This window comes from Pan troglodytes, chromosome 13, assembly GCF_028858775.2.
Source record: "Pan troglodytes isolate AG18354 chromosome 13, NHGRI_mPanTro3-v2.0_pri, whole genome shotgun sequence".
Taxonomy (NCBI): Eukaryota; Metazoa; Chordata; class Mammalia; order Primates; family Hominidae; genus Pan; species Pan troglodytes.
Window position 1 is genome coordinate 61,780,872 of NC_072411.2, and position 16,385 is coordinate 61,797,256.

At 38.6% G+C, this 16,385-nt stretch overlaps 1 protein-coding gene across 50 annotated transcripts in view; it reads left to right on the forward strand.

The window, feature by feature from the left end:
* The window catches only part of MARCHF7 (membrane associated ring-CH-type finger 7), a 55,849-nt gene that overhangs the window by 18,598 nt on the left and 20,866 nt on the right, over positions 1 to 16,385 (forward strand). For 32 of the 50 annotated variants that reach the window (XR_010149656.1, XR_010149658.1, XR_010149655.1 and 29 more), the window contains 2 exon segments: positions 12,128 to 12,320; positions 14,514 to 14,681. Coding sequence is in view for 41 of the 50 variants with exons in the window: in XM_009443470.5 (XP_009441745.1) it covers positions 12,128 to 12,320; positions 14,514 to 14,681 (361 nt within the window). In the remaining 9 variants the exon portion in view is untranslated. 50 annotated transcript variants of the gene reach the window in all.

The following is a 16,385-nucleotide window of genomic DNA, read 5'->3' on the forward strand; positions in this document are numbered from 1 at the left end:
GCTGGAGTGAGTGGTGCAGTCACGGCTCACTACAGCCTAGACCTCCCAGGCTCAAGTGGTCCTCTCACCTCAGCCTCTCCTCCAGCAGCTAGGACTGCAGGGACGTGCCACCATGCCTAGCTAATTTTTGTGTTTTTTTGAAGAGATGGGGTTTCGCTATGTTGCCCAGGCAGGTCTCACACTCCTGGGCTCAACCATTCTGCCCACCTTCCCTCCCAGAGTGCTGGGATTACAGGTGTGAGCCACTGCACCTGGCCGACATCTTTTTGTATCACCTACTTTATCCAGTTGTTATAGTTACATGACAATGCTTTATGTTAAATGATAATAGTGCCTGGCATATGATAAATACTATATAAATGTTAGCTACTGTTGCATGTTTTTTATAATTGTTATAATAATTATTATAATAGTGTAGGTGCTAAAATCCTGAATATATTTAGTAAATTTATTGACATTCTCCTTAAGATATGACCATTTTCAAACTGTTTCTTCTAACTTGTTAATGTTGTAGATTATTCAAAAAAGTTCATTTCTGGCCTGGCATGGTGGCTCACGCCTGTAATCCCAGCACTTTGGGAGGCCGAGGCAGGTGGATCACCTGAGTTCGGGAGTTTGAGACCAGCCTAACCAACATGGAGAAACCCCGTCTCTACTAAAAAGACAAAATTAGCTGGGCGTGGTGGCGCATGCCTGTAGTCCTAGCTACTCGGGAGGCTGAGGCAGGAGAATCACTTGAATCCTGGAGACTGAAGTTGCCATGAGCCAAGATCGCGCCATTGCACTCCAGCCTGGGCAATAAGAGTGAAACTCTGTCTCAAAAAAAAATTCCATTTCTTATTATGTTAAACAAATAGCATTTTTTAAAAAAAACCATTTAAATTTCAGCCGGGCACGGTGGCTCACGCCTGTAATCCCAGCACTTTGGGAGGCTTAGGCAGGTGGATCACAAGATCAGGAGATCGAGACCATCCTGGCTAACACAGTGAAACCCCGTCTCCACTAAAATTACAAAAAATTAGCCGGGCGTGGTGGCGGGCACCTGTAGTCCCAGCTACTCGGGAGGCTGAGGCAGGAGAATGGCATGAACCCTGGAGGCAGAGCTTGCAGTGAATCAAGATCACGCCACTGCACTCTAGCCTGGGCGACAGAGCGAGACTCTGTCTCAAAAAAAACAAAAAACAAAAACACCATTTAAATGTCATGTTAATGACTTCAAAATGACCCCACCTAAATGATGGTTGTAGTAACATATTAGTGTTGATTTCATTCTGTTCCAGAATTTTCATGTATTTAAGTACCCAAGTAAAATTCAAAAATTACTTGCAAACATCCAAAAACCAAGTAGAATTTTTAAGATCTTTATTGATTCTTAAGATAAATTATTTTTATAAATTTTAGGTATTTTCTAAATGCTTTTTAGTTGCTTTAAGTTGCTTACAATCAGTTTTTTAATCGCTTTTTTCTTTTTAATGGTATGGGAGCAGTTTCAACCATAAGTCAACCATTTTTAGGCTGCTTTGCTTATTTAGTTTTGATTTAGAAATTGAAACTCCTGTGTTCTTGAACAAAGTGTTACACTTTTTAAGTGACAGGGTCCTGCTCTGTCACCCAGCTTGTAGTGTAGTTGAGCAATCATGACTCGGCGCAGCCACAACTTTCTGGGCACAAGCAATCCGCCTGCCTCAGCCTCCTGAGTAGCTGGGACTACAGATGCGCAGCCCCCTGCCACACACACACACGTGGCTAATTTTTAAAAAATTTTTTCTTATAGAGATGGGGTCTTGCTGTGTTGCCCAGGCTGGATTCAAACTCCTGGCCTCCAGCAGTACTCCCACCTCAGCCTCCCAAAGTGATGGGATTACAGACATCTGCCATCATGCCTGGCCCGTATTTTATTTATCTGTTTTTTCTTCTGTAAAATGGTGATAGTGATAGCGGTTTCTTCATACAGCCACATCTATATGTGAGATGTAAGATGAACAAGATTGTTCATCTTAATTGTTAAGATTAATTGAAAGAAAGAATACATGTGAAGCACTTGGAACAGTGCCTAGAACATAGTATAGGGGTTCAGATGTTACTAATTATAATTATTTATAATTGTTATTTTTATTTATTTATAATTATTTATAATTGTTAACTTTTACTGTTACCATTATTATTTCCTGGCTTTACATTGGTTTAAGATAATATCTGTAGGGTATAGTATAATGTTATCCAAATATTAAATTACGTATAGTATGTTTAGTTTTATTTAGCATTGTTAAGATTACTCAGTGTCAAAGGGAGCATTTTAAAATTATTTAGTTTTTGAGACAGGGTCTCACACTCACCCAGGTTGGAGTATAGTAGCACAATCTCAGCTCACTGAAGCCTCTGCCTCCTGGGCTCAAGCAGTCCTCCCACCTCAGCCTCCTGAGTAGCTTGAGAATACAGGTGTGCACACCACACTGCACTGATTTTTAAATTTTTTGTAGATGTGAAGTCTCACTGTATTGACCAGGCTAGTCTTGAACTTAGGAGATCAAGCAGTCTTCCTGCCTCACCCTCCAAAGGTGCTGGGATTACAGGCATGAGCTACTGCACCTGGCCAGAGGCAACATTTAAAAAAAAAAAAAAAAAGATTGTTGAGGCTTTTTAACTCACAACTCTTGGAGACATAAAACTTCCATTATCTCAGGCACTTGGTAAATCTGAAGCTTCAGAGAAAAGAGGGTCAGGGGGTAGGACATGATCAATTTCAGTTATGTTATAGACTTAATATGGGAACACCTTATATAGTGCTTGACATTTTATAGAACATGTTTTACTTCTGTTTTTAGTTAAGATGGATATTTGTGTCAGTTCATCGATAAGGTTCTGAAATCTAGAAATATAGGTGGTTTCTCTCACTTACACGATTATTATGTAATATACTTGAGCTTAAGAATCCAAGATTCTGGATAGCATTGTTTCTTTGGGAAAATGTAGATTCTAAGTTCCGAACGGTTGATTTCCTAAGTATCTTTCAGTTCTCAGCCATTTGTAAGCTGCGCTTCACCTGCTACTAATCTTGCTGTTACTTCTGCTATCCCATCTTTAAATTTTTATCACAATTTGAATGATTGGCAACTATGATCATCTTACGTCTTTAGTAACAGTAAGCAAAGTTTACATGTTTTTAAAGGAAAATTTAATTTCTATAAATATTGTTAAAAAGGGGTTGTTTGTGGATATGTAATTTTGTTTTGGTGTATTTTTCTGTAACTTTAAGGAAGCACTAATCTGTTTAGTGTTTGTTCTGACTGTTTTGCCTTGTTGAGAGGTTGATTACTTTTAATATGAAATAATTTTAAAAGGAGGCTTTTTATAAGGTTGTAGGGGCTTTTTAAAGTTATTGATACCTTTTTTTTTTAGTTTGTAGATAACTGCTATAGAGATCAGTACCATTGCATATTTTGCATAGTGTACAACCAGTGGTCATTAATTTTTAAAACTACCTTATGCAAGTGTAGTTTTCAAGGAAATAAATACATAGATGCATATACAATTAAACAAGAAAATGAAAACAGTTTAAAATAGGATAAGGAAATATACAGATAGAATACTGAGAGTAATAAATATGGAGAGTGGGTCAGAATTGTAACATTGATAGGCATTGCATAAACCCTGCAGCATTTTTAAGTTAAACTTGCTCTCATTTTGGGTATCAAGAAAATTGCAGGAAAACACAACTAGCTCTATAATGAGTATTGCATATAAGAAAAAGAGACTGGACATGGTGGCTCACTCCTTTAATCTCAGCACTTTGGGAGGCCAAGGTGGGAGGGTCACTTGTGGCCAGGAGTTCGAGACCAGTCTGGGTGACATAGTGGGACCCCTCTCTTAAAAAAAAAAAAAAAAAAATTAGCCAGGCATGGTAGCACACATCTTAGTCCCAGCTACTCAGGAGGCTGAGGCAGGAAGATTGCTTGAGCCCAGGAGGTTGAGGTTGCAATGACCCTTGATCATGCAATTGCACTCCAGCTTGGGTGACAGAACAGGACCCTGTCTCAAAAAGAAAAAGATTTACCATTCCTCCAAGGAAACACAGCTTGTCAATTTGGTCTTAAAGTGTACAGTGGAGTGACATGAGTTTCTTCTGCATTGGTGTGGAGATGGGTACTCTCCATCACATGAATATTTCAAACAAGGGAGAGCTCAAAGTCTTAAGTTGTTGCTCATGGCTAAGGTAATGTTGTTCTGGAAGTCTTTCAAAGCAGGATTTATTCACTTCACAGTCAAGTCATTAACTCATGGAAATGAGGAGCCCAGGAAAAGAATATCATTCTGGGCTAGTTTCTGTTCCTGTGCATTACATGATTTTTAATGATTAATCATTTGCCAGTGGATAACATTGATGTAAATTTGCAAGTATCTTTAAAGTTCTTTTTTAAGAAATGACTTTATTAAGTTGTAATTTCACATACCATATAGTTTGCCCATTTAAAGTTCAGTAGTCTTCAGTATATTCACAGAGCTGCACAACCATTATGGTTATCACTGCACTGCTCCTCTAGTCCCTCTTCCCCTACCAGTGCAAAGCAACCATTAATCTACTTTATATCTGTACATTTCCCTATTTTGGATTTTCATATACATGAGTAGAAACAGGTACTATGTAGTCTTTTGTTAGTAGCTTCTTTGACTTAGCATATTTTCAGTGTTCATCTATATTGTAGCATATGTCAGTACTTTATTCTTTTTTGTGGCTGAATACTATTTCATTGTATGGATATGCCATATTTTGTTTATCCATTTATTTTCTGATGGACATTTGGGTTGTTTCTACCTTCTGACTATTATGAATAATGCTGCTATAAACATTCATATGCAAGTTTCTGTGTGGACTTGTGTTTTCACTTGTGTTTGGTATGTACTAAGTGGAGCCAGGCATGTTGGCTCATGCCTGTAATCCCAGCACTTTGGGAGACAAAACGGCAGGAGTATTTAAGGCCAGGAGTACAAGACCAGCCTAGGCAATATAGTGATAGCCCATCTCTAAAAAAATTTCAAAACTAACCTGATATGGTGGTGCACACCTGTAGTCCTAACTTTTTGGGAGGCTGAGGTGGAAGGATCCCTTAAGCTCATAAGGTTGAGGCTTCTGTGAGCTATGATGGCACCACTTCACTACTGCTTGGGCCATAGAGTGAGACCCTGTCTCTTAAGGGAATGGAATTGCCGAGTCATGCATAACCTCTGTGTTCAATCGTTTGGGGAACTGCCATACTGTTTTCAAACTGGCTGGATCATTTTACATTCCCTTTTGTGTGTATGAAGATTCCAGTCTCTCCACATTCTCATCAGCACTTATCTTACTTTCTGATTCTAGCCATCCCAATGGGTATGAAGTGGTATGTATCTCATTGTGGTTTTGATTTGGATTTCCTTGATGACTAATGATGTTACACATCTTTTCATGTGCTAATTGGCCATTTACTGTACATTTTTCAGAAATGCCTATTTATAATAGTTCCTTTGCTCATTTTAAAGTACAGTTGTCTTGTTACTCAGTTGTAAGTGTTCTTTATATATTCTAGATACAAGTTCCTTATTGGATACATGATTTGCAAATATTTTCTCCTTAAGTTTTTTATTTTTTTAATTGCATTGTTTTAAGGGCATTTGTGTTGGGAAAATATTTTAAAACCTTAGAAATAATTTTCTGAAAGCAAATATTGACTTATACAATAGTAATAGTAAATGATTTCATTGACTATACTTCCAGTAAACCTCTTGTTGGAAAGGTGGTATGAATAACTATTATGAAGGTAAAAAGAAATAAAATGAAAATTGGATGCCTGCTAGTTATATAAAGTCTTGGAAAGTTATTTTCTTTTCATTGTGCATAGAGTATCTATAGCTATTAAGTCTCCAAGCTGTCTTATTGATGATTTCTCAGATACACTATATAGTATTTCAGCTACTTTGGTTGGGCTAGATAGCCTTCCACCTCTTCCCTTATTTTATTGAGTTATAATTCATATACCATACAATTCACCATATCACAGATAGCCTTTTGAATTGGAAATAACTGATGAAAACTATTTACTCTGGGAGCCAAATCTGTTACCTGTCTGGGTAGAGACTGGAAAGTTAATGAAAAAGAAAGAAACCTCTTTAAACTCCAGTGTAAATTTAGTTGCTTCCATCTAGTTTCATGCGAGTGCTCATAGTCGGGAGGCAGGAAATGCAAAAAAAAAGATTGATTAGTTTTCATAAAAATTAAAATTTGTGTGCATCGATACCAAGAGAGTGAAAAGACAATCCACAGAATGAGAGAAAATATTTACAAAGCATATATCTTACTGGATACTGAGACTTGTATCCAGAATATATGAAGAACTCTTACCTCTCAACAATAAAAATATAACCCAATTTCAAATGGGCAAAGGACTTTAATAAACATTTTTCCAAAGATATATTAATGGCTGATAAGCACATGAAAAAATATTAGTCATTAGGGAAATGCAAGTCAGAACTACAGTGAGATACTTAACAACCACTAGCATAGCCAAAATAAAAAAGATGGATAGGCTGGGCACAGTGACTCATGCCTGTAATCCCAGGCCTGAGTTGGGAGGCCAAATCTGGGAGGATTGCTTGAACCCAGGAATTTGAGACCTGTGCAACATAGTGAGACCCATTCTCTACCAAGAAATAATTTAAAAATTAGCTGTGCATGGTGTCGCATGCCTGTAGTCTCAGCTACTCTGGAGGCTGAGGTGGAAGGATTGCTTGGGCCCAGGAAGTCAAGGCCACAGTCACCTGTGATTGCATCACTGCATTCTAGCCTGGGCAACAGAGCTGAGACCCTGTCTCAAAATTAAAACAAAAGATGGACAATCACAGTGTTGGTAAGTGGTGGAGAAATTGGAACCTTCATACATAGTTGATGGGACTGTAAAATGGTACAGCTGTCAGCACTTGGAGTGTTGCTTTTCCAGCTAGAAGCCTCTGTGGCTGGTGGTGCCTTTGCCCAGGTTTTGCTCGGGCCTGCTGGGTGTGTTCTGCCTACTCGGACTGGCAGGCTTTGTTCGACTCGTGCTGTCAGCTCGGATCCCACGCCTGCCAAGGGTGAGCCAGACATGGATCGGCAGGGGGTGCATGGGCAAGTGAGCGCAGGGTCCGGCCACCGTTTACAGCCAGGCACACTGGGTGCAGTGGGGCAGGCAGCTCTAGGCACTGGTGCCCTATGAGGCTGTGGATGGATCAGGTGTACCACAGGCAGCAGCTTCTGTGGGCACTGAGGAACGCAGTGGCACCCAAAACCTTGGAGACACAAGGAACTACAGAGCCCCAAAGAGGTTGTCACAGCCCTGGTTCAGGGAGCTCCTAGGTCTGGACTCCCCAAAGGGTCAGAGCTCTTCTCTCCTTGTCGCCGGCAGCATGGTGAGTGGGGGGTAGGAAGGGGTGTTTCAGCACTGTTTGTGTTACAGCTCTTCGAGTCCAACCATTTGGCGGGTCCCGAGTTCTTGTCCCACGTCCAGAGAGAATGAGGTACACAGACAGTTGGAGGGTTAGCAAGGCGAAGAGGGGCTTTATTGAGCAGTAGCACAGCTCTCAGGAGACCCACAGTGGGTGGCTCCTTTCCACAGGCAGGTCATCCCAACGAGTGTGTAGCTTTCAGTGGAGAGGAGACCAGACAGAAGTGGGTAGCTCCTGTCCATAGGGAAGTCAGCCTGACATCTGGCTGAGTCAGATTTTCATGGGCTTCAGAGAAGAGGAAGTGCATGCTGATTGGTCCATAGGAGGCAATGGGTGGGCCTGGGATAAGCACCATAAGTTCTCACTCCGGTCCGTGGAACTGGCAGCCCAGCCTCCATGCTTCAGGCCATCCCAGGCTTAAAGGTAGGGTTTCACTAGGGACCTGCCCCTTTTCACCCAGGAGCATGTCTGCCTCCTGCTACTGTTCATGGCACCCAGGCTGTTTGTGCCAAGGGATGCCTGCAGACCCATGCCAAGCCACCCTCAGTTCCCCCTTGGCCTCCCTTTGTGCTTGTTGGTGCCCAAAGTCCAGAGGGGGGCCAAGGTAGCAGTGGGCTGGTGTGTCGGCACTGCCCCAAGCATGCGCATACACACCTGGATCGTGACAGTGCCCAAGCTTGGCCAAAACTTTGCTCCAAAATCGGAGCAGGAGCCGGGGGCAGGAAGGGAGGCTTCTCAGGCCCCTGAGAGCACCGGGATACCCAAGTCTACAGCCACAGCTGGGTCAGGGAGCACAGGGCTCCCACCCCACCAACTTGGAAGTGGTCAGGGCTCCCACCTGTTGCTGACTCTGTGGAGCACACAGACCCTGCCACGCCTCCCCTGCTGCAGCCGGCGTCTTTGTGGCAGCCACTCCAGATGAACTGCTGCTGCCATCACAGCTGTTAGCATCAACCTATAGTTGGAAAAATAGTAATTCCCCCAAATATCAAACATCAAGTTACTACATGATCTATCAGTTACACCCAAGAGTATTGAAAACATACATCCATACAAAAATTTACAGTTGTTCATAACGGCATTGTTTATAAGTGAAAACAACCCCAAAACTACTTGTTCAAGGATTCGTCATGCCCAATGTGGTATACTTTGAAGACAGACTTATTCCCTGATTTCATTTGGCCTATAGTTCTGGACAGCAGAAGAGATAATATATTGTTAAATGAATCTGACACTTTATTTAATTGTTCAAAGAATTCCGAGGGAAAAAAACCAATTGGTTCAGACTGAGGATATTTGAACAAATATGGACAAAATTGGATTGTAGGAACCAGGAAAAGGTTTGATTTTGAACTCAAGCCAATAGCAAAACTAACCAAAACATTCCTTCTATATACTGACATTATGTATACTGATACGTATATCTATATGCTGATATTAACAAACATTTTTTGTCTTGGATATAGCCATATAATCTACATGTTGTGTCGTGAGTCATGAAAATTGTTTAATGAACAGTGAGTGTCACTTTAAGTCTTTGGACACTTCAGCATTCAAGAATCAAATGAAATTCATTATCTAAATCTGCTCCCCTATAATCAGTATTTTTAATGAATGGCATAGTCATTTATTTCACCAGTAGACAGTACCAAAAAACTTTTTTCTCTATTTCTCACATTGTCCCTAAATCTGATGAATTTTTATCTTTTATAATTGCCCTCTGTTCCCATTACTTCATAGGGACTTATTTCTTGATATTCTAATGGCTTCCTAATTGGTTTTCTTTCTGTTCATCTATTTCGTCTTCCACATGCCTCTAAAAGTCTTTCTATATAGTAGTAGATCTGATTTATCCCCCCCTTCATTAGTTCCCAAAATCATGTTTGCAGAAGTGCTATTCAGTAAGTTTATGCAGTCTGTGCAAAATGAGAAAAATAATGACAAGTTATGGAGTTTGTACAAATGTATTCAATTTAAAGTGCTCATTCTGAATTATATCCTTTATGCCTTTTTTAAAATTGGGGACAGGATTAGGTATTAGTTGCTATTTTAGATGTCCTACTGGTCAAAAGTGACAGTTCTTTCTCAATTTTAAATTAAAACATTTTTTTATTTTGGTCTCTGAAATCCAGAGGTTTTAGAACCACTGGCCTGCAGGATAAGGTCCCTGATACCTTGATGATGATGGCATATGAAATGGTTTGATTCTAAAATATCAAATTAATTTCATTTCTTGTGCTAGCTCCAGTTCATTGATTGGGTGTCTGTAATATTAGGTACAGAAGGCTTGTGAGACTAAGTTTGTGCTAAGCTGAAAAATGCCATTATCAATTTACAAAATATTCTCTAGGCAAAGGGTGGGCGAATTCCTGATGTAGCCCGTTCCTACCTTTTCAGCCTCACACCTTCTACTTTATTTTCAAAGTTTCTTTTCCAGTGTTACCATGAACTAATACATCCCCTGAATGCATGCAATATGTTTCTCATAATTGAACCATATTGGCTGGGTACTATGCCTCATGCCTGTAATCCCAGCTGTTTGGGAGGCTGAGGCAGGAGGATCACTTGAACCCAGGAGTTCAAAACAAGCTTGGGCAACATAGTGGGACCCCATCTCTATAAAAAATAAATTTAAAAATTAATAATTGAAGTATAATAGAAAATAAAGTATAAATAGTAATGTCTTAGAAGAAAGCCAGGCCAGATGTGGTGGCTCACACCTGTAATCCTAGCACTTTGAGATGCTAAGGCAGAGGATTGTTTGAGCCCAGGAATTCAAGACCAGCTAGGCAACATGGTGAGACCCTGTCTCTACAAAATAAAAATTACCTAGCCATGATGATATGTGCCTGTGGTCCCAGCTACTCTGGAGACTGAGGTGGGAGGATCAAGGCAGCAGTGAGCTGTGATTGTGCCACTGCACTCCAGCCTGGGCAACAGAGTGAGATGCTGTCTCAAAAAAAACAACAAAAAAATCTGATGGTAAAATGGTTTATACGTCTTTTTGTGGTGTTTATTTGTAATGTCTTTTTTCATTCATCTACCCCGTGAACTTCAGTTACCATCTTCTTTGACTCTTCCCCTGTGTCCTTCAAACATAGTTAGGGTCTTTCTGTAAAACTTTCACTGTACTTACTATTATAGTACTTATTTATAGTGTAATTATTTATTTACTTATCTGTTACCTGTACTGTAGAGCTTTGATGGACTACATTATTTGGGTTCTCATGTTTATCATGTGAATTTTAGATGAATGTAGACTGAAATTATGGCCCATGATGCATTCCATTTTAACTCTTTTGTTAAACAGAAGAACACTTAAAAGAATTTGGTTTCATTTTAATGTTCTTTAGCATAATAAACTATTTACCACATACTTAACTCATGGTAACATGCTTTAAAAAATTATTTTTCTTTTATATCCTGAAAAATTACTTTTATTTTAGAGGTCCTTATTGTCTCTGAGCCATTTAGAGATTATATGCCAAATCTATGTTTCTTAGTTTATCTGTGTCCTGTCTGTGTGTGTGTGTCCAGATAATTACTTTGCCATGATGGAAACATTTTTGTAAAAAGAACAGTACAATTTCAATAATTGTGGTTGAAATATGTTGTCAATTAAACCTAAATATTTAAGGAGACAAACTGTTGCCTTTTTAATGCATTGTAGTGAGTGAACTTAACAAATTAAAGAATTGGAGAGAAGTAAAATAGTTTGTACATTATCAGTGATACTTGTTTACAAGCTTTATTTTGTGTACATATATGTTAAAAGAGAAAACCATGAGCCATGTTTTAAAATATGTACTTGTTTTAGTTGTTGATTCACTGATGAAGAAATTTCTGATGTTAGGATTTTTTTTGTTTGTTTTTTTAGCATACTGTTACTAGTGTTGTATGACCGTATTCTGGAGACTAGGCATCAGAACAAGAATAAATTTGTTATTAGTTGAAAAATCTGATTTTCATGGTAGAGTAATTCACAGTTTCTTTATAGCTTAGTGTTCTGTCTACCTCTAAGAGGTGGACAGGGTTCCTGAAAAGACTGAAATATTAAACCAGTACAACAAGGATTTCATTTTCAAAAAGAAAAAAACAAATATTAGGAAAAATGATTACAGTTTTTGGTCTTCAGTGTTTCATAACCAAGTATTTATATACGGTTAAAAAAAGGACTTACTCTACATCAGATTGAGAGCCCAGCAAAGTACAATTATAGTGTATAGTAAATGGACAAGTGGGTAGAAGGAACAAAGACTAAAGAAGAACTACATGGTGGAGGCCAGGCACAGAGGCTCGTGCCTGTAATCCCAGCGGCCGAGGCAGGCAGATCATGAGGTCAGGAGTTTGAGACCAGCCTGACCAACATGGTGAAACCCTGTCTCTACTAAAAATACAAAAATTAGCCGGGCGTGGTGGCACACACCTGTAATGCCAGCTACTCAGGAGGCTGAGGCAGGAGAATCGCTTGAACCCTGGAGGCGAAGGTTACAGTGAGCCAAGATTGCCCCACTGCACTCCAGCTTGGGCAACAGAGCAAGACTCAGTCTCAAAAAAAAAAAAGAACTACGTGGTAGAAAAATTGATGCTTGTGGGAATTTATTAGAGGACTGTGGGTTAAATTTAGTACTGAATGCAGCCTTTTGTTGTTTAAAAAATTTTTTTGAACTCACAGTCTACGTCAGCATCAGCATCTGCGTCACCATTTCAATCTGCATGGTATAGTGAATCTGAGATAACTCAGGGAGCACGCTCCAGATCGCAGAACCAGCAACGGGATCATGATTCAAAAAGACCTAAACTTTCCTGTACAAACTGTACTACCTCAGCTGGGAGAAATGTTGGAAATGGTTTAAACACATTATCAGGTAAGAATGAGTTTCTGTAGGTATTTTAAGCCGTTTTTCTCCAGGTGTAACACAGTTGTTCTTAGTTTTGGAATGAGGCAAGTAGATTTTATATGCAGACAGTGGGTCAGAAATGTAGTGGAATTTCCAAAATCTTACTTTAAATTAATGCTAGAACTGATACTCTTCTGCATTTTTCTTGTAAAATTGATATAGATATCCTAAACAGGACATTAGCAGATTTTAATTAGAATAGCCGGTATTTTATGATAATCAAATTGGTAAATGTATGTATTCTTTTGGTTATTATATTTTGTAATTGTTACAAGGAAAGCTAAATCTACTGATATGTTTAAAATATTGCTTAAGCATGTCTTATATAAATGATAAACATTGTAGTATATAATATTTATTTTCAGAAAATACGGAGGCTAAGGCAGGATGATCGCTTGAGGCCAGGAGTTTAAGGCCAGCCTAGACAACATAGTGAGACCCTGTTTCTACCAAAAAAAAAAAAAAAGAGAGAATTAGCTGGGCATGGTGGTGCATGCCTGTAGTCCCCAGCCACTTGAGGGGCTGAGGCTGGAGGATCGCTTGGTCCCAGGAGTTTGAGGTTATGGTGAGCTATGATCATGCCAATGCACTGTAGCCTGGTAGACAGAGCAAGACTCTGTTTCTTAAACAAAAAACAAATACAGAAACTCTTGAGTTACAAAAAAATGGTGGTTATTTTAGTAGGAGTTCTATACAAGGGATTAGAAAGTCATAGTTTTAGTCCTCTAACTAGATGAGTGGCATTGGGCAAGATACTAACCACTCTGGGATTTGGATGGTCTATCCATAAAGCTTCATGCCTGGTATTATGTACTGAGACACATATTTTTCACACACGTTGAAAAGATCTTTTGTTGAAAGGTCAGGAGGCTACCGTCTCACTCATACTCCTCTTCCAATGAAATGGTAGCCAGTGCCAGTGTTTAAGAGGAGCCAAAACTTGTGGTGACACAATTGGAGGTAAAATTCTTTAAATGTTTGTGTATTACCAGTTGAAGTAGTGTAAGCAGTTCCTGTCTATTTTGATAAGCTGGAATGCCATGGGAAAGACGTGCCTATCTGAAGGATATTAAGAATGTTGTGATAGCTAAGAGCAGACTGTTAATAACTTTGTAGACAAACACCACTGTGCCAGAGATATTTTTGTTCTCTTCTGCTATGTGAAAACGTTATAAATACTCTAGGCCATTTCTCTTAATAAAGAGGAATTATTAAGGCTACTAGGATTAGGGAAGAAAGAATCAAAATTTCAAGGTAAATAGTGAAGGAAAGAGGTTTGAGACTTAATGTTTAATTTACTTTTAAATCATATCTAATAAAATTACGATAACTGTAACAATACTTTGATTCTTAGAATTAAGAATTCTAGAATAAAAAATTAAGCAACTGTGGTAGCAGTAAAAATAATTCTGATGAAATTGTGTTGTTCACATCTTCCCTTTCCGGATGCCTTTGATTTTGATACTGGCAGTTCTCCAGCATCACTTTCATTGACTTTTTTTGTGAAATTCTCCATCTTTGGCAAGATTTACATTTTTGTTCTGTAATCGTTTTACATAATGTATAGGTAGATGTTGTGAGAAGTGATTGAGACATTGACATTGTGTATGGGGTAGATTTTAATGTTAGGCAGAGAAGAATATGTTTAAAGTAGGAAATAATTTTATAAGTGATTAGTTCATTTGTGAATAGTTTTATGTTTTACTGAATTGTGTTTCTGATAACAACTATATAACCGGGGATTCTCATAATAAACAACAGTAAGGCCGGGTGTGGTGGCTCGTGCTGTGATCCCAGCACTTTGGGAGGCCGGGGTGGGCGGATCACTAGAGGTCAGGAGTTTGAGACCAGCCTGGCCGACAGGGTGAAACCCCATCTTCACTAAAAATACAAAAATTAGCCAGGCATGGTGGCACGCACCTTGTAGTCCCAGATATTCAGGAGGCTGAGGCAGGAGAATCACTTGAACCCAGAAGGTGGAGGTTGCTGTGAGCTGAGATCGTGCCACTACCCTCCAGCCTGGGTGACAGAGTGAGACTCCGTCTCAAAAAATAATAATAATAATAAATAACACTAACTTTCCTCTCTATTACTGAAGATCGTCATCATCCAAAGCCTTGAAAGCTTTCTCTGAAATAAAACTTCTTCATTTATTTTAAGATTCATCTTGGAGGCATAGTCAAGTTCCTAGATCTTCATCAATGGTACTTGGATCATTTGGAACAGACTTAATGAGAGAGAGGAGAGATTTGGAGAGAAGAACAGATTCCTCTATTAGTAATCTTATGGATTATAGTCACCGAAGTGGTGATTTCACAACTTCATCATGTATGTATAAATTACATCAAGTATAACTTCTCATAATGTTCCATTTTCCTCTTTATGCATGTTACTAAAACAGCAGTACAAAGGAGTAAAGTGTATATTTTGTCTTATGAAGATTTCAGAATACCTTAATATTTTTTTCTAGTACTTGTTTTGACCTTAAAAAATAATTTAAAATACAGTAGATGAATATGAGTATCTAGATTCCATCTACCTTTACGTTGTTTAACTTGCATTTTTCCTTTTAAGAATGTCCGTTAGAAAGTAACATACTAAGTCGTATATCCTCAAATAGAATTTGCCTGTAACAGATGTAGTTTAATAAATAACTACTTCTGATTATTCTTCTACTTCTGAAATAACTGAAAGTTGAAATCACCATTTTAAGGCATAATTTGCAATTACTTTAGTATAACATGGATGTGCCTCTAGTTTTATTAAATTGACCTCAAGACCCACACTTTGTTTTTGGTTTGTTTGTTCTGAGATGGAGTTTTGCTCTTGTTACCCAGGCTGGAGTGCAATGGCACGACGTCAGCTCACTGCAGCCTTCGCCTCCTGGGTTCAAGCGATTCTCCTGTGTCAGCCTCTCAAGTAGCTGGGGTTACAGGCATATGCCACCATGCCCAGCTAATTTTGTGTTTTTAGTAGAGACTGGGTTTCACCATGTTGGCCAGGCTGGTCTTGAACTCCTGACCTCGGGTGATCCAACCGCCTCGGCCTCCCAAAGTGTTGAGATTACAGGTATGAGCCACTGCACACAGCCACACTTTGTATCATTGTACATAGCCTTAAACTATCATACTAAGTTACTGAAGAAAAAGGTGCTAATTGAAGTTGACAAATATAGTAGGCAGAAATGGAGTTTGATTTACATAGTAGGAAATAATGTTTTGTTTTTAAAGGTTTAGGTTATTTTAATTTATCTTACTGGGGGAAATCTTTATTTATGACAAATGAAAACATTTTATCTGCTTGGCTTTGGATGGTAGAGCTTTAGTAGACAGTATCAATAGCTTTTAGGTTTTGGAGTATAAAAGTACAGGATAGAAACAGATTTAGTTCCTAACATTTACCCTTTCATAAAGCTCCATATATCAGCAGAGTAGTAATTTAGCTCTTACACAGGTTAATGGGTAGTTTCTTTGCAAAGGAATCCTATAGTATTTCTCATCCCATTTGAAGATTTAAACCACCAGTTAAGGAATCCTTTGAAAAGTGCAGATGTCATAGCCCTATTCTGATTCATAGTTCCTAGCCAGTATTTTAGCAAATATAACACACGTGATTCTAAATATTGGCTAGGAACTATAGGATAAGAACCACAGCTGTTAACCTGAAAGAAAAAAAAATTGGAAAAAGTTTTAGCTATTAGCAAGATTTTTCATAAAATTACAAGGGTTTAAAACAGCTTTTTAATTTATTGCACAGAGTAAAAAAAAATCCCCAAAACAGTCTCCCTTGGATGGATTTGCTTTTAATCATTTTAAGAGTCATTTACATTGTATTATTTGGCCTGTTCAAAATCGTCTCAATTTAAATACTAGATATTATTGTATCATACCAAATAATTTCTGATCAATAAATTCAGCTGTTTTAATTTTATCAAATAAAATTTTCATAAGCTCATAATACATTTCTTTTTTATATATTTGTAATGTTGACTTTACACAGCAGTACTGGATTTTACCAGTAGGAATAGAAAGA